The following is a 19,229-nucleotide window of genomic DNA, read 5'->3' on the forward strand; positions in this document are numbered from 1 at the left end:
GTGGCCCCCTGTTTTATAACTTTTCATTATCATTTTAGCATGTTAAGCTGGCACATGAATTTAAGGACTTGGTGTTGCAGGATGATCGATTTGAGATCTGTGCTGATGTCATTTTGGGACTGGTGTGCTTCCGACTAAAGGTAAACTTGCAGTAATTTACAGCTCTTATATTATTTGTTGCGATTTAGAGGCCTCAAATTTCAAAAGCCACAATCTCCCAGTACTACTTTCTGGTGATGACACTACTGTAAGACACATTTTTGTATGCCTTCCTCCTCCCTCCCCCCCCCGCCCCCCAGACACATATTTTCAATGCATTTCAACCATAAAACACGTGTTTTTTGTATACATTTTGTGCACCAAAACTTCATTGCAAATTCTGGAAACTGCATTATCTGATGAAGAGGTCTGATCTGTAATTAAGTTTGGGACCTTCAAATTGGGTCACTCGGCTGTGAAAAGCAGAATGAACATTAAGCCTACCCTGGAATGTAATTTTAGCATGCAGTTTTAACATGGGATTTTAGTAAGTATAAATGTTTTTAAATGGCTGATTATATAGGTAAACTTGTTTTTGATGTGTGTTTTTATTTTGTACTTTTAATGAATATTTTAGGTTGCCTTTTGTAAACTGCTTAGGGGACTTTTGTCTGCATAAGCGGCATATAAATGTTGCTAAAAATAAATAAATGTGGGTGTGGCTTACTCCAAATTGAGTCATGTATCTGCAGGCTGAAGGTTGCCCACCTAAGATGGTCCTGGCAGGGCTACCAGAATGAGAGTGTGATGTTAATGACCACTCTTGCTTGTTTTATCTTTATTCTAGGGTACTAATGAACTGAATGAAGCACTACTTAAAAACATAAACGATTCCAGGAAGATTCATCTTGTTCCCTGTAACCTGAGAGGGAAATTTGTGCTGCGTTTTGCAGTTTGTGCCCGCACAGTGGAGTCTGCCCATGTTCAGTTTGCCTGGAAGCACATTACGAAGTTGGCAGGGGAACTTCTAAAAGCACAGAAGCAGCAAGAGTAATTTCTAAAATTCACTTGAAGATTTAAGGAATTAGGAAGGACAAACTGTAGCAATGAATTATTTCGCTTCTGGCATGACTGATACATGCAAAACTACCATAATCAAACTGTGCTGCTATAACCCAAATCCAGGAAGCATGTAGATAAAAACACTAAGCATTGCTTTGCTGGATCAGTCCAAGGTCCTTATGGTCCAGCATTCTGTACCCCAGAGCCCCAACTAGATGCCTGTGAGGCCCCTCAAGCACAACACGGACAGCCGCCTCCTGTGGGTTGTTGCCAGTGTCTGGAATGCAGATGGATATACTGGTTCTGTACATGGCAGTTCCATTTAGGAATCGTGGCTAATAATAATTTCTCACAAACCTTCCCTCTATGCATTTGTCTAAAAGTGTGTGGGCCCCACACTTCTAAGCCACCTCCTTAGCTTGTGGCAGGTGGAATCAGTACGCAGGAAAAGCAGACAAGATTAAAAATCTTAGTTGTTGTTTTATTTAAATCATAAACAATCATTTTGTGAAGGGTATGAGAGGAGGTAGTAAAGAATAGAAATGGTATCATAGCTGATACTGTTCAGATTGAAAATCAAAAATATATGGAAAACTTTTTTGGGGTTTGTGAAGCTCACTTAATTTTTCCCTTTTTCAAACTATTGAATCACTCACTTTATTTTTGATATTTTCAGAGCTGAGAATTCCCGCATAGTTTCCTAGGTTGTTTCAAGGTTGCTACCCTGAAGGAGCAATCCTTGTTTCAGTGGACAGGCAACCTTGCCCAGCTTCTCTCATGTACCTGAATCACACCCATCACTGCATATGCTTGCTGCTTACAGCAGAATGTTTGCTGTGTCTCTTGGTCCAAAAGAAAGAAATATCTAGTCTTTTTTCTTTGATTGCTAGTCACTACAGCCTCCTTGGTTTGTGAAAGGAACTCTTTGATTATGTAAAACCTGGTGCAAATTAACAGGTAGTTATCGCAGGAACATTTATTGGATAAACACGTCCTTTGGAATCATGTCGAAAAATGTATTTGCTATTATGGTAGTTTTGCTAGTATTGGACAAGCTGTTGATGACACGTAAAAAATCTGAATTAAGAAAGTATTAATAACACAGATATATCTAACACCCTGATTCTAATTGCATTACAGTGAAGCAAGTTTATTTCTGCGTAGCTTTCATTGAAATATTGATCTGGATTGCTGTTGTAATTCTCAAATGTGCTTGTGTGTATTGATTCACAATTCAGTATCTGGGTAGTTACAGGCAACTCTCCATTTGTGCACAATTGGCATGCACATGACCGCTGGCACATGCATTGTTATCGGCACCACAGGACAGGGACAGGGCGGGGGTGCAGCGGGGCAGCCTTGCGTGTGTCCCACTGATGCACACGGTGCCTCAGAATGCAACCGCTGCGTACATGGAGAGTTGCCAGTGGCCACCTCAAGTTCTTCAGTGCTTAACTCTGAATAACCGGCAAGCTTGGTTTGTGACTGTATTTCTCTGAATTTCACATGGGGCTAACTTGTTTTGAATAGTCTATCATACAAAAAGCTATTTCCACACAGAAAACTGTACGCACACACATGGCGAGTAGACGAATAGTTTAGAACCGTTCTTTTGGCATCTAATTTTCTATGTGCAAATAATTAGTTTTCAGTCATGTGAAACTTTCTCTAGAGTTGGAAGTTATACAACCCAGAAAGAAGTTTACCATGTCATTGAGAAGTAGGCCCTAGTTAAGCTAAGCAAGACACACAATTATGGTTAGTTTGCTTTTAAGTTTTTATCACTAGATGCATCAAAACTCTAATAATTAGAAACCAGTACGCCTGTGCCTTTGATGCCTTGCTTGCGCGGGGGAGGGGCAGGGGGAGGGTTGGTTGGTTGGGGGGGCGTTGCTGTTGTTGATGTTATTTTTTGGATCTTATGATTTATGTGGAAATTGTTCAGTTTTTTGATGCTTCATTTATTGTTTATGACTACTTTTGTTCTGTTTGTAGTTCTGCTTTTTTTTTTATGTTGTAAGCTGCCTCGAGCATGGCTTGAACTGTGGAAAGGCAGCATACAAATAAAATGGTTGATCGAGTGATTCACAGAATTGTAGAATTGTAGAGTTGGACAGGAACAAGGGGGTCCTCTAGTCCAGCCCCATGAAATGCAGGAATATTTTTGCCCATGTGGGGCTTGAACCCACAACCTTGAGATTAAGAGTCTCATGCCCTTCCAGCTGAGCTTGATTGACAGCACATCCCAGAATCCCCTCTGAAGATTCAGGAAGCCTGCAGTGCATCTCAAGCAAAAACAACAAACATTTTGTTGTGTTTGAATTCCCATCTCTAGGTAAATACAAGTTGTTAAATATTGGTATTTTGGTTTTCTACATTTTAAAATCTGTATAGTGCCTCACCTCCCTGTCTTACAGCGGAAACCTTAACACATGGACACAAAGTCTGGCTACATCGCCACTATCATTTCTGTACTGGTGTTAAGAAATCACCATAACCAATATAGTGGCATTGAGGCGTGGCTGTTGGACGAGGGCAGGGAAGCTCATCTCCCAATCCCCATTTGGCCACGAACCGCGTGCCCAAAGGCCAGTCGCTATTTATCAGTGAGGATAAAATGTGTCGTGTGCAGAAATGGGTGGGAGAGAACTGAGCATGTCTCCTTGATGGGAAGCTAGGCTAGAAACGTAATAAATGAATAAAAAGGCATTTCAAGGGAGAACATTTTCATTACCAAAGACATTTGTATACTCCAGATTGTAAAAGAATAGTACTTGTACAACAAATGAATCTTTAATAACCTAGAGCTATTGTGGCATTCCAGATTTCACCATCTATCATGGCTGATAATATTAATTGCCTGTGAACATTTATTGGACAAAAGAATAAACTGTTTCATCTCTCTGAGGTCCTTTTTCATCTTCTTTGCCCCACTGACATACCAACAGAGTTTTAACAATAAAACACATTGAGCATTTTCTTTAACTGCAATTGATACAGTATCTGAAAGAATTCAGAAACTCATTGAATTCCCTTTCTAGTTCTAAATTAAGGAAATAATTGATTTACAGTATTAGCTGTAGATTATGCTTTATGCCAAGGCAATGTGAAGTTTCTGAAGTTTTCTGTGTGCTCTGGGTACCTAAAACTCTCTGCTCTGATGATATAGTGAACTCTGTTTTGAAACTGTTGCCGCTGGTTCCCACCATTTAAGAAAATGCTATTTTATTTATTTCTTTTTGCGGACAGGTCTCCTGAGGTTTTATAGGTGCATTGACAGGCAGAAATTCAGCAGCTGCCTAGCTGAGCAGGGCAGTAGTCCTGTCAGGGGGAAAAGGAGACAAGCCGATCAATAGTGATATAATATGGCAAAGGCTTCTTGCATTCAATCTCGTTTAGTGGCTAGTTGAAAGTGCTGCCCTGTTGTGCTCATACTGTCTTATCCACTGCTTGTAAAATGTGTATGTCTGGACATGCCTGGCACTATTTTTCCACCTATAATCACTCATTCATAGATTTACTGAGCCAGGATCCAATGTGTCTTTTCAGCAAAACCTCACAAAGCTGCTGAAATTATTTATCGTTAGCTGTTATTTTGTAATATCATAAATGCACTTAAGCAGAAAATCAAACCTCAAAGGTACAGTACGATGAGGAAAAATGATTTAATATTGCAGTGTTCACTCATTTTGTACAAGAATAATATTTGTGTACAAGAGATTATATATACGCACTTCCTTATCGGTTAATATATTTTAAAATAGATGTAAATTCCGCTATTGTGCATGATATTGTGTATTGCTAAAGTGTATGACCAAACACCAGACTGCATTAAAACTGATGCTGTAAGATTGCATTTCTCTCTTCATTCTTGCTTTCAATGTTCTGATGGGGTTTGGCTGGGAGTTTTTAAATTAATGGGTGCTATTATACATAGGCTCATAGCTGAGGAAATAAAATGAAAGGGGACCCTGATACACTGGCCCATGGCTTTGCTCACCAATGAAAATCTACATTCAAGTTGGTTCTAGATCTAATTTTGTAACCATTCCCCCCTTCGACAGGAGGGCCCCTTGCTTTGGTGGGGGTGGTCAGGCCCAGCAGCAATCTCAAACCCGATAGGAAGGACAGGGCAGGAGCTACTGGGAATGGTGTGTGTCCAAGAGGGCATTGAGTCCAGCAAGATAGAAATCCCCAAGGGGGTGGACTCCTCTGCTCAGTCATGGAGGGTGGCCTAGAACTGTTCCAAAATGCTAAGAGAGATCTTGAGATGAATGAATTCATTTGGGTCTGCTCCTTTGGAAGCGAGTGTAGGGTTGCAGCCTGACTTCCAATGAAGTTTATAGGATTTATGAATAAACAAGTTTTGGGGTTATACAGTAAAATAACACATATGACACCCTTGGGGGACTTTTAACCCCCCCAAAAAAACCTGTTGCAAACATGGAGATGGCAAAGCATGAAACAGAGAATAAAACTGGTGTTTGATCTTTTGGAAATGACCAATTATTTCATGCCTGAATTTAACCCCAGCCGTGATGTAGTAGCTTGCACACAGTGCTTTTTGGGGGGGGGACGCAGGGGTACACATACCCCTAAACATTTTGTGAATGTAAGTTTGGCCTCATTGAGGGGCAGTATTTCAATATGAGTACGAAAATGAGAGTACCCCTAAACATTATTATTATTTTTTAGAAAAAAGGCACTGCTTGCAAGTTCATCGTTCCTGCAGCCCCACCTGGGCTAATGTGGAAGTGGGTCGATCTTCAGAACAAAGGAGGAAGGGATCTTTTGTGCGGGTCTATGAAGAGAGATGGTATGAGACCAACAGGAGCTTCACTTTAGGACTGAGGAAACCCACAACTTACACAGGAGTTACGTTCCAGAGATAGCATACAAAGCCAGATTCACGTATAGTGGAAACACATCAGGTTTAATGAGTGGGATTGCCAAAGTCATTTTTCCTGGAAACTGGAGCCCTTTTAATTTAATATAAATATAATTTTACATTTTTAGCCATGCATGTAAAGCTGAATGCACACAAACTAAATGTGTGTAAATTGTGAGCTTACTGCACATCATTCATTCAGTCATTCCCCACCTTTTTCCCTAATAGGGACTCAAGAAGGATAAAAACATAGGGGGGAGCATTAAAAACAATTAAACATTGAAAGAATTAAAACTATATATATGTATATACCAGTATGTGTATATGTGTGTATATGCAGCACCAGCCCTCTCATTTAAAGCAGTCAGTTCCCCGTTATAAACAAGAAAGTCTTCACCTGCTGGCAGAAGGAAAACAAAGGGGGCGCCCGTCCCGCTTCTCTTGGGAAGCAGTTCCAAAATTGCCTGGGAGCAGCCACCACCAAGAAGGCCCTCTCCCGCATGCCCCCCCCCAGCATGCCTGGGAGGGTGGTGGGGTCACAAGAAAGGCCCCTCCCAAGTTGTCCTGGCAAGGGAGTCGCCTGCTCCCTCTCGCCAGCCCTGGTCAGCAATGCGATTGCAGCTCTGTGAGCCAGTTGAAATTTCTGAGCACTTTCCAAGGGCAGCCCCAAGTAGAGCAGGCTACAGTAATTTGAAATATGAGAATTATTTGTCAAATACATTACGATGTATAAGGGGTCATTTTGACTGCCTCTTCCCTAGTCTGAACTTAATGTGAAATGCAAACTTTTCCCCTTTTCGTTGGAATATACTTTTGTCCATTTCTCTGTATGTCATGCAGAGCAGTAGCCCCAGTGACATATACCTGAGTGAATGGCAGAAAAATTACTTTGGTGTTACCTTTGGCACCTGTACACCAAGACAGAAGGCAGATGTGTATTGTGCACAGATTTTACGCATGCATTATGCATGGGCAAACTTAGCGATCTCCCAGGTTTGTGCAGCCAACCTGTTCAAACCATGCAGAAAAATGCTCTGCAGTTATTGACTCTGACAATGCAGAGACTGGCTTGAATAACTCTGTTAAAAACATTTTGACTTTGGCAAGATGTCAGGAAAATGACAGTGATAAGTGGCAATCTGCTTTGACAATGAGTAATGTGATGGAATTAAAGTATGTGTGTAAGTGTTGGCTGGGCCTGGCAAAAAGTTTCAGAGCTGTCCGGTGGCACAGGCAGATGGAAGCATTGATAACAAGGTCACTGCCTCCGGTGCTTCAAATCTTCCCAAACTCACTCTCTGCAGTGGTGGCTGGAGAATCTGCATTTGCGGCTGGCTCATTGAATTGCATAAATCAGAGTGTAGGTGTCCTTGGGAGAACCCCAGCTGTGAAATTTTATCAAAATTTATCAACCAAGGCAGGAGTTGCATACTTCAAATTTCCTGAATTGTTTTGGCACATGGAATCAAACAGGAGTTAAGGGGAATCATGGAATCATAGATTTGGAAGGGACTCCAAGGGTTATTTAGTCTAACCCCCGCAATGCAGGAAGCATCCATGACAGGTGGCCATCTTTCTAATAAGATTGTTTTTGAGAAACCCATTCTGGGTCTTAGTATCCACAGCATCTTCTTCTATGAACCTACCTGGACCCTGGGATCACCAACAGAGTTCCTTCTTCATGTGCCTCCCCCTCCAGAGGTCGGGAGGGTGGCCAAATGAGAACGGGGCCTTTTCTGCAGTGGCTCCCCATCTGTGGAATGCCTTCAGACACCAGGCAAAAGTGCTTCTCTTTAACCAGCCATTTGACTGATTGACACCCATTGCCCATTTAAAATGTCATAGAATCATAGAATCATAGAGTTGGAAGAGACCACAAGGGCCATCGAGTCCAACCCCCTGCCAAGCAGGAAACACCATCAGAGCACTCCTGACATATGGTTGTCAAGCCTCTGCTTAAAGACCTCCAAAGAAGGAGACTCCACCACACTCCTTGCCAGCAAATTCCACTGTCGAACAGCTCTTACTGTCAGGAAGTTCTTCCTAATGTTTAGGTGGAATCTTCTTTCTTGTAGTTTGGATCCATTGCTCCGTGTCCGCTTCTCTGGAGCAGCAGAAAACAACCTTTCTCCCTCCTCTATGTGACATCCTTTTATATATTTGAACATGGCTATCATATCACCCCTTAACCTCCTCTTCTCCAGGCTAAACATGCCCAGCTCCCTTAGCCGTTCCTCATAAGGCATCGTTTCCAGGCCTTTGACAAAATGTGATGGGAGGGCACTACTGTGTTGTTTTTGTTTCTATTTTGATAATGTATTTTGTATTTTTATATTGTGATTATATCCCGTGAACCACCCTGAGACCCGTGGGTAAAGGGCAGTATACAAATTTAATCAATAATGATAATAATAGTAAAGCACAGGAGAAAAGGTATTATTTAAGGCTAGAAGAAAGTGGACATTGTTGCTAGGGAATGCTAAGAAGGGGGGGGGGGAGTACACTTTTGTAAAGTCCTTTCCAACTCTGCAATTCTATTATTCAAAAACAGCGTCCAATTGTATCCAAACATAGATAAAATATCTGGCTTCTTAATCTTGGGAACCAGCATGCAAAATTTGGTGACAATACCTTAAGATGTATCCAAATGCATAAAAAAGACAAAGGGATAAACAACTTCCAAAATATATAGTAGATACAATTAACCTTGATAATGTGTGCATTAAAAAAGGGGAGAAAAATGAGTTTTTTCCTTAATCAGCATTTTCAGCGAAAGTGCAATTACTTTTCTAGAAGATTCTTACTTTCTGGCAGCACATGACATAAACTTAGTTGCTTTTGAATGTTTCAGTTATGCTGAACCAGCTGCCCAAATGGCTTCATAAAACTTTCATTTCTGCATTGTGTACATAGAATACCCATGTCCTCTGCAAATCCACTGGTGGGTTCCACCACAAGAACTCATTCCACAAGGGAGCAGCAGCATAAGCCAACAATTGTACGCAGCAGTTCTCAGACTGTAAAGCAGGACTCACCTGCCAAGGCGACACGAAGTTCCAGAGTGGGAGAGGGCTGGAGACAGGGAGTGCCGTCCTTCCCCTGGCCAAGGCCTGCGTCAACGGCCTCTTTTCACCAGCCTGAAAGGGGACAGCACCTCTACTGACCTATCAGCCCAACCTGAAAGGTGAAAGTGTGGCAGATGAGAACTGCGGTCAAAATGGGAATCATAGAATTGTAGAGTTGGAAGGGATCCCAATGGTCATCTAGTCCAACCCCCTGCAATGCAGGGGTCACAGCTACATGCCCTCCAAAATTTCTCCAATGGAAATAGGGACGTCCCATTCCATAATGATCATTTTTCTATTTATACCCCAGACATCTTCAGGGTTCCCCAGCCACTCTGGGCAGCTTCCAACATATATAAAAAACATAATAATAATAATAAAACAATAAAAAACCCTTCCCTATACAGGATTGGCTTCAGATGGTAAGAGGGTTGGATAACTCCATCTTTTCCAACATTTCTCCAGTGGAAATAGGGACATCCTAAGGAAAAGTGGGACATTTCAGGATCAAATCAGAAACCGGGGCGGCTTCTCTAAATCAGGGATGTCCCTGGAAAATTGGGGCATTTGGAGGGTTTGCAGCTCAAGAATCCCTGATAGATGGCCACGCAACTCTGCACAGGGAAGCTGTTAGTGGGTGATGTCTCATTGTGTCTTTATATTTTGTTGGAAGTGCCCAGAGTGGCTTGGACAATCCAGTCAGCAGGAGGAGGAGGAGGAGGAGAAGCTGACCACTGAAGCTGCACTGAGCTTGGCTCCATGCTTGGCCTCCTTCACCCTATTTGAGCATTGGAGGGCAGCCCCCTCTCCAGAAATATTGGGCCCCCCAAAAGGGCCTAGGTTTTCAACCTTTTTGAGTCAGGGGCTCCCTTGACCAACTACATTCTTTCTGTGGCTCCCCTGTGGGGTTCAGGAGCCCAGGTATGTCACCCCTTGCCTGCTGTGATGGCCTGGGAATTCGATTCAGAGGCTGAACCAGAGGAATCCCAGCCTGCACAGGAGTCCCCGCCTCCAGGGCCGGCTGAACTGGGGCAGGGCCTTGATTCTGAAGTGCCTGCACCTGTGCCGGATCCTCAGGAGCAGACACCAGGTGAATCCACTCTGGCTCCGGAGGTGGTTGAGGACTCAGTGCCTACAGGTGAGTCTCCCCCTGGGCCCAGTAACCCTTCAGCCTCTCCTGAACTGCAGAGGCTCAGGGCAGAGAGGCGAAGGGAACTGGTTTCTCCCAGGAGGAGTGCTCGCCTTAAGGCCAGAAGAGGCGGGTCTCCTGGGGGCCAGGACCGCCCCTGGCCTCAGAGAAGATAAAGGCCAGTCAGCCAGGTTGCGGGAGCAATGTTGTTGATGAGCTGTTTCGGCCAGCATCCAGTCCTGTTCCCCCAGAGTGCCTGTCCTTGCCCAGCTTCCCGCTGTGGACCCCGCTTCGCCCGAGGAGGACTGTCTGCCGACCCTCAACTCAGGACCTGGACCTCTCCCCACGGTAACCTCCCCCCTGGACCAGCACACCTGCAGAGCTTGCAGCCTCTCACCCTTTTCCCAACACCCTCCCTTGTGGAGGGTTCCCTCAGCCTCCTCTCCTCTCTCCTTGGGAGTCCTCTGGGCAGCTGCTGCCCCACCCCAAAGAGAGGTGCTTCCCAGAGGCACCATTCGCTCGCAGTGCTGATAGCCAGGGCTGCTGCAGCAAACAGCTGTGCAAGCCTTGTGGAGGCAAGAGAGGTGAGAGGGGATCAGAGGAGGGAGGGAAGGAAAGAGGGACAGAAGCCAGTGCTGCCCACGACAGCCCTGGCCATCCTTCAAGGCACCCTTGAATGGTTGGAAACCACTGGCCTAGGAGGTGGCAACCCTTTAAAGGTAAAGGTAAAGGTACCCCTGCCCGTACGGGCCAGTCTTGACAGACTCTAGGGTTGTGCGCTCATCTCACTCTATAGGCCGGGAGCCAGCGCTGTCCGCAGACACTTCCGGGTCACGTGGCCAGCGTGACAAGCTGCATCTGGCGAGCCAGCGCAGCACACGGAACACCGTTTACCTTCCCGCTGGTAAGCGGTCCCTATTTATCTACTTGCACCCGGGGGTGCTTTCGAACTGCTAGGTTGGCAGGCGCTGGGACCGAACAACGGGAACGCACCCCGCCGCGGGGATTCGAACCGCTGACCATGCGATCGGCAAGTCCTAGGCGCTGAGGTTTTACCCACAGCGCCACCCGCGTCCCACAGGCAACCCTTTAGAGACCCTTTAGAGACCCTTAATTTCCACATCTGTGGCAGGATATAATATAATATAATATAATTGGCGGGGGGGGGGGAGTGGGATACATATGCCGTATTGTGTTGTTACAAAAGTTGCATGCCGCCCCCAATCTCTGATAAGCTGTGGCAAGACTCCAGCGGGTTCCAGGGGCTCACCCAGCTCTGTGTTCCTGTGAGAATCAAGACTCGGTGGAGAAATATGATATATTCACCTATTTACACCTTCAGTCTGAATGGAGGGAGTCCCGATCTTGCGGCCTGGTCATCTCAAGAGGGGCTTGTTCCCCACAGCAGGGCAGCCCTGGGGTCTCCTCCCAGCCAGCCTCCCAGGTGGGTTTCTTGTTCGCAGCAACCCCCTGCTCCAGGCAACTCCGCCCCATCCACCTGCTATCCCAAGTCTAGCTGTTTAGAGGCACATTTTCCTGGGGGCACAGCCTGCCCCCCATCACCTTGGCAACACTTGTGTGCCCAGGCCCAAGGATTCCTCTCAATGTTGCCGTCAACCCCTCTTGTCACGTTATTGCCTGGGTGAGGCCCTGGCTTGGAAAGGAATCTTCACCTGTATTTTCCACTGGCCTGGAAACTTCCATTTAGTGCTCCAAATATAAGCTAGATTCTGATATTCATTAATTACTTGGATTTAGCAGGGGTTCCCTCCTCCCAAACTTATAACAATCTGAAATAATAATATTTTTCTACTGAAAAAGCAAACAGTGCTTATTATACTGGCAAAAAATACAGACATACTGAATACGTATCTACAAAATGACCACCCTTTAGAGAGTTAGTCCCTTTGGATCCAGTTATACTTCTCCAGGCATCACTGACTTGGAACCAAAGAACTGCAGGACTATTTTTACGCACACAGTGAAGTGTTGGCATTTCTCTCTGATGACCGTCCCATCCCATGTACACCCCACAAACCTCTTCTGAAATTCAGGGGTATAGAAGATCAGTTTGTAATATGGCACAGAGAGTATCTGCTGTTCAAAGCAGAAGTAAAGAATTGTATGGAGTATTTCCAAGTTCTTGGCTGAAACTAAAAGAACCTTAATGTGTAGTATTCTTTATTTCAGTATTTTTTACTTTTCCATAAAGGTATTTTGCTCATGGAGTAAAATATAATAATGGGTTGTTTAGAGTGAATTTGCCTTCTCAGATATTTGTTTCTTTCATTAACATTCAGGCAATATGAATATTTTCCCCATCATCCCGTAAAAGTCCAGAAATTGCTGAAAATTGATGGAAACATGATAGAGCAGAAGTGGCTGTCTAAAACACGTGTGCGCGCACACACACACACACATCTCATAATTCCTATTAAAATGCCACCCCAAACAAAATATAACATAATTCCACAAAATATACACAATTGCAACGAAGTAGGGCATGACTGCAATTTAAGGCAAATGATGCAGATAAATCTACTTTAATGGATATGTTCAGTAGATGCAAAAATAAATACACCTTATTTATTGTTTTTGGCTGATTGAACTTAGTGATAAGAAATGCAGAACCCTCATCCTCTGTTTAGTTCAGTAACATCAAATACATTCTCACCCACACTACCTTTCTCCTAAATTGTAGTAAATAATTTCTGCAGCCTTGGAAGGGTAAGCCTTCATCAGCAATTAAAGTTGTGGAAAATATTTTCATTTTCACCCTGGGTTTTCCATATCTGATTTAGCTTAAATTGTGCCAGCATATTTCAAAACCATCTGTATTTCCATTTAAAAGAACTCTACCACAGGGACCAAACACAGAACTTGATAGGATGATAATGGCCATTACTCTAATGATTAAAAAACCCCATTAAAATCTAAACAGCAACAAGGACAATTTTAAAAAATGAATCTGAAACAGTAAAATTTGTTTCATCAAATTCAATTTAGTGTTCATTTTTAAAAATACATTTTCCTGTTTTTATAGGTAAGGTAAAGGGACCCCTGACCATTAGGTCCAGTTGTGACCGACTCTGGGGTTGCGGCGCTCATCTCGCTTTATTGGCCGAGGGAGCCGGCGTACAGCTTCCGGGTCATGTGGCCAGCATGACTAAGCCGCTGCTGGTGAACCAGAGCAGCGCACAGAAACGCCGTTTACCTTCCCGCCAGAGCGGTACCTATTTATCTACTTGCACTCTGACGTGGTTTTGAACTGCTAGGTTGGCAGGAGCAGGGACCGAGCAACGGGAGCTCACCCCGTTGCGGGGATTCAAACTGCCGACCTTCTGATCGGCAAGTCCTAGGCTCTGTGGTTTAACCCACAGCGCCACCCGCGTCCGATTACAAGGTACTTCTGGGTAAATACAGTCACACCTCAGGTTACAGACGCTTCGGGTTGCACGATTTCGGGTTGCACACCACGCCGAACCTGGAAGTACTGAAACAGGTTGCTTCTGGACTTAGTTGGTCTCTAAGGTGCTACTGGACATTTTATTTATTTATTATATATTTCGACTGTGTCAGACCAACATGGCTATCTACCTAAATCTGGAGCCTTTTTATGTACCACTGGAATACAAAATTCGGGGGCAACACAAACCATATACTTTATTTACACACACACAAACACACACATAGAATCTGATTGGTTCCTATAGTTTATTGGTTTATTAGTAAAACTATAAATACACATAAAGGAAACCGTGATATCTAATGTCAGGGAATCAGGAGCAGGAGCACAGGGGAGAGAGGATTTGGAGAGCGAAGGGGAAGAATCCGAGGGCAGCGTAGCGGAGTATGACAGTGGCCCGAGAGATTCCATGAGCTTCTCCAGCGAATCAGAAGATTCCCAGAAGGGGGCGCCGATGGTCAGGGCAAGGGGGGTCCCAGGGGGGACGCACCAGAAACAAGGGGACAGAGGGAAACCCCAAAGCAGCAGTGGAGGATCGGGACCAGTTTCCCCACCAGAGCGTAGTGGGGGGGAAGAGTCACATGTGTCAGGGGCAGTGTCTCCTCCAGAGAGGGAGTCAGGGCTGACCACGCCTCCATCGGAGAGTGTAGGAACGGAAGGGAGGTCAGTTGCAGCTAGCCCCCCCGAAGGGGGAAGCAGTGACAGCAGCAGTGAAACGGTCAGGAGGAAAGCTGCTGGCTGGGCGCGCGCGCCAAGTTCAAATGTGCAGGCGCGCGGAACAGCAGGAGACCCGGATGGGGAACCAGCTCCTAAAGCCCGCCGGAGGGAGGGAGAAGGCTCAGGGGAATCAGCGTCAGAAGAGGCTAGAAAGGGCGAGACCCCGGCGGGCAGGCGGACCCAGAGGAGGAAAGAGCAGCGGAAAAGGTGGAGCAAGGCTAGAATCTTAAATTGGTGTCAAGGGGGAGGAGACTCAGACGGAGCATCAGCGGTCTGACAGTTGAGACGTAGAGCTGCGCGCTGCGGCTCTGGAAGTGAAACTGAACTTCAATAAAGACTTTTATACTTAACAACGAAGCAGCATTGGTCCTTTGTGAGCTGGGACCTAGGGTAGCTCTGACATCTAAGTTTAATTATTACCACATTTTCTTATTATTATCTTATTACTTTTTACCTTCAATATGGTTTTTAAAACGGCAGTCATAGATATCAATATAGATATACAGTGGTACCTCGGGTTAAGTACTTAATTCGTTCCGGAGGTCTGTACTTAACCTGAAACTGTTCTTAACCTGAAGCACCACTTTAGCTAATGGGGCCTCCTGCTGCCGCCGCGCCAGTGGCGTAGCGTGGGTTGTCAGCACCCGGGGCAAGGCAAGTAATTTGCGCCCCCTAACCCGTGGATTTGCGCCCCCTAACCCGTGGATTTGCGCCCCCTAACCCATGGATTTGCCCTAACCCCAGATGTTGCGCCCGGTGCGGCCCGCCCCCCCTGCACCCCCCACGCTACGCCACTGCGCCGCGCCACCGGAGCACGATTTCTGTTCTCATCCTGAAGCAAAGTTCTTAACTCGAGGTAGTATTTCTGGGTTAGCGGAGTCTGTAACCTGAAGCGTATGTAACCCGAGGTACCACTGTAGATATATAGATACCTGGATGGATTAGATATGCATGTATTTTACTCTCCGTTTTTAATGCATTCTTTTCTCTTTTTTGGTGTGCCATCCATCCATCCATCCATCCATCCAAGAGGTCAGATTGCCACCCTCAGCAGCAGCTAATCTTTAAGGTGCCACAACACTCCTCAGTGTTTTTCCTACAAGTAAGATATTCTGATGAGTTATGGGAGAAGTCCATATATAATTATTTTCACTTTTGCTGTTCCAATGTAGTGGTAGTAATAATAATAATAATAATAATAATAATAATAATAATAATAATAATTTGTCCTTAATGGCAGTATTGAAGGATCATTGTAAGAGTTTTGAATAGTCTGCCACCAGGTGGAGATATTTTCCCAAATAAATTTGTGCTGGCACTTAAATAAGTGTCCCTAAGAGAAAACACTTGCCTTTCTCCGTCTGTGTTCTAACATGAAAACAGAATCATAGAATCACAGAATTGTAGAGTCATCGAGTCCAGAGCTGGAGGCGAGAGAGGGATGGAAAGAACTGATATCCTTAAGTGTCTGTATAAGCAAACAGGAAGAACACTAAGGAAATTCAGAAGCAAAAATTATGTGACATAAACTGATGCAATAATCCACAAGTCTTTCTAGTTCTTTTCTAGTTCTCTCCAGATTTTTTTTTAAAAAATAACATTTTTATTGATTTCTAACAAATTGTAAATACAACACAGAAGTTCCCCTATTCTCTTCCTTGCCCCTCCTGGAACAGATTTATGAAGCCCAGTCACAGCCTTGTTTGTGAACTCAGTGGATGCCAGTCGTTGGATGGTTTGTTATAAAATCTTGTAAAAGGGCACTTTATTTCACAGAATCAGAGGATGCGCTGGTAGAGCTACTGCTCACAAAGCTGATAGGATCATAGAAGAGTAGAGTTGGAAGGGACCTCCAGGGTCATCCAGTCCAACCCCTGCAATGCAGGAATCTCAACTGACGCATCCAAGACAGATGGACAGCCAACCCTGGAGAGGGACGTTTTTAATGTTTGATGTCTCACTGTGTTTCTATATTTTGTTGGAAGCTGCCCAGAGTAGCTGGGGCAACATGGTCAGATGGGTGGGGTACGAATAATAAGAATAAGAAGAAGAAGAAGAAGAAGAAGAAGAAGAAGAAGAAGAAGAAGAAGAAGAAGAAGAAGATTAAAAACCTCCAAGGAAGGAGAGTCCACCACCTTCTAAGGGAGTTCCGCTGCTGAACAGCTCTTGCCATCAGAAAGCTCTTCCTGATGTTTAGTCAGAATCATCATCATCATCTTGTTGTTGTTGTTATTGTTTATTAAATATAAAACTCTCCTTTACCCGCAGGCCTCAAGGTTACAACATAAAATCACAATATAAAAACATAAAATACATAATAAAAATAAATACAAAAACAACCTACAAACCAACAAACGGGGAGCCACTGCAGTTTTCTCTCTGACCTCTTGAGGAGGCACATGGAGAAGGAGCTCAGAAGATGATCTCAGGGTCCAGGGCAGTTCATATGGAAGAGGCGGTCCTTGAGGTGCGCATTCCTGAGCTGTTTAGATGAGCTATAAAGCCTTACAGGTCAAACCCAGCACTCTGAACTGGGCCCAGAAACTGGTGAGCAACCTGGCCGGTGAATTCTGCACTAGCAGTGTGCATAAAATTAGGGTTGCCATACATCTAGGAATTCCCAGACACGTCCTCTTTTGGGGGTCTTACCTACCCATCTGGGAGAATTTTACATTTTAAAGCAAATGTCCTGAATTTGGGTTAAAAAATAAAATAAAATAAAATAACAAAATTGTGTGCGAGTGGTTCTGGCTCTGGTGTGGATGGTTTGGTCTCGGCAACGGTGGCAGAGGGGCCACTGGGCCATTGCCCTAAAAAAGTTCAACAACTTTTTGTGTCCAGATTTTTACCTCTTGAAATATGTATTAGTTTAAGGGAAATTGCTTGCACAAACTGCATACAAAAATGTGGTTATTAGGAGAAATTCAAATGGATGAATTTGCTTATGTTGTTGTTTTTTTTAAAAAAAGTTAATTGTTGCAGAAATGTAGCGAACTGAATTTAAAATAGGAAAAGTAAGAAACAGAGAGAACCAAAACTGACATATCCAGCCAGTCAGCCACCCTGGGTCCTACTTACTTTCAGAAAGGCATCCTTTCCAGATTGTCCTTCTTTTGAGGTTTCTAGAAAGGTCACCAATAGTTAATATATTTATCCCAAATTAGACATACTTTGAAAACTTACAAACCAGGTTGTTTTGTTTTGTTTTGTTTTGTGTGAGAGCGAGAGAATTCATGGAACATTTCTTTAATTTTAAAGGAAATTAGGCAAGCAGTTTTAAAAGAAGCAGTAGCAAAGGGGAAAGTGGTAGGCTATTTTTTTCCTATCCTCTTGCTGTTTTTTCTCCAAATCCTGCAGAACCTGACAGGCAGGGTATAGCAAGTTCTTCCCTATTTTCTGGAAATCCCACCTCCTTCCCCGCAGCTTATCTTGGGTTTCTTTTTTCCTTTTTTTGCCTATCAGCATTTGTACAAATTACTTCTTCCTTATTTGTTCTGCTGCAAGTTAGTAGTCTTAACCAAATCCAGTGCTTTGGAGTTATTTCCTCAGAAAGTGCGGTATTTATTTGGGTTTTCAAATGATGTCGAAGTGAACACTAAGATCTTTGAACAGGCCCGTAAAGGGGGGGGCAGCCGGGTACCCCTGCCCCAGTCTTCAGAGGGCTAAGCTGGCCTGTGGGGGGGACCGGCCAGGGACCAGCGGCTTTTGGGTTTGAGTTTATAATTTTATTCTAACAAGACTCCCACCCTGGGCCTCAAATATACTCTGCACCAGCCTGAATCTGAATGAAAAAAATGAGAGAGGCTATTTCTCCATGTCCAGGTTTATCTGAGCCTTTGCTCATGAAGTAACACTTTAGTATTTAAGTGGTATACGTTGGCACCGTTCACTGGAGCCCTACAGGGACGTAACATTTGCACATTATAAAATAAGAGTGGAAAAGGAGGGAGACCCGCGAAAAGTAGCCAGCCAGGGCCTCACATGCCCCAAATTGTACAACAACAGGCCCACATTGTCCCATTTGTTGTCAACTGCAGCCTCAATTGGAATCTTCCTTTTAAATGTTATCAATCAATGTCTGCTGTTTTGCAAATTGGTTTCCACAGGAAAAGCAAGAGGATAATCAGAATTGGCATATGTTTCACAAATGCTAGCTTGTTAGCACCACTGGATAGTTCAGTTGGTTAGAGCAGGGTGCTGAGAATGCCAAGGTTGCAGGTTTGATCCCCGTACGGGACAGCTGGATATTCCCGCATTGCCAGGGGTTGGACTGGATGATCCCCAGGGTCTCTTCCAACTCTATGATTCAACTGTTTTCATTTCTATATCACTAAGTGAAATGAAAATATGTCATTAATTTGCAATAGCATGCACTTCTGATTTCAAAATCCCTTTGTATCAATGCCCTTCTAGACTTGCACTGCAATCCTATCCCCTGATCCGGGATGCTAGAGCAGTACAGGCCTATCGGAGCCATGGCAGAGGCCCTTGCTGTGCCCACTGCCCGTGGGGGTGCTTGAAAAAGCGGCTGCCAACCGTGTCTCCCCCAGCGGGAGCCCATAGGGCCATGAAGGAGGGGGTGAAAAGGTGGGGCCCATAAGGCAAATTCATGCCCTGGATCCTAAGGTGGTCCTGGAGACGGGCCCTCAGGGGTGCCAACTTAAAAAATATTCAGGGGGGCAGGTAAGCCTCACCACACATAATTGATCACAAGAAGTGGTGCGTGCACACCATTTGAATGACACTGCCCATCAACTTTGGGGGACCCTGGCCCCCTCAATTTTATGGAGGCTGTGTGAAGGGACCTTGGCCCCTAGGACTTGGCTCCTATGGGCCCAGTCCAGGTCCTTCTGTTGCACCATCCCAGAATTGGCTCAGCAAACAAAGAGAAACAGGGGCAGGTGGATAAAGGGGAGAGAAACT

At 44.5% G+C, this 19,229-nt stretch overlaps 2 protein-coding genes across 3 annotated transcripts in view; both read left to right on the forward strand.

Moving 5' to 3' along the window:
* The window catches only part of DDC (dopa decarboxylase), a 53,801-nt gene extending 48,904 nt beyond the window's left edge, over positions 1-4,897 (forward strand). For both annotated transcript variants that reach the window (XM_083583896.1, XM_083583897.1), the window contains exons 13-14: positions 39-140; positions 827-4,897. In XM_083583896.1, coding sequence (XP_083440022.1) covers positions 39-140; positions 827-1,033 — 309 coding nt within the window. In that variant the 3' untranslated portion in view covers positions 1,034-4,897. The remainder of the gene's footprint in view (positions 1-38; positions 141-826) is intronic.
* MOCOS (molybdenum cofactor sulfurase) overlaps positions 1-19,229 on the forward strand; it is a 563,966-nt gene that overhangs the window by 459,599 nt on the left and 85,138 nt on the right. The window lies entirely within an intron of this gene.

Source organism: Podarcis filfolensis, assembly GCF_964270895.1.
Source record: "Podarcis filfolensis genome assembly, chromosome: 13".
Classification (NCBI taxonomy): Eukaryota; Metazoa; Chordata; class Lepidosauria; order Squamata; family Lacertidae; genus Podarcis; species Podarcis filfolensis.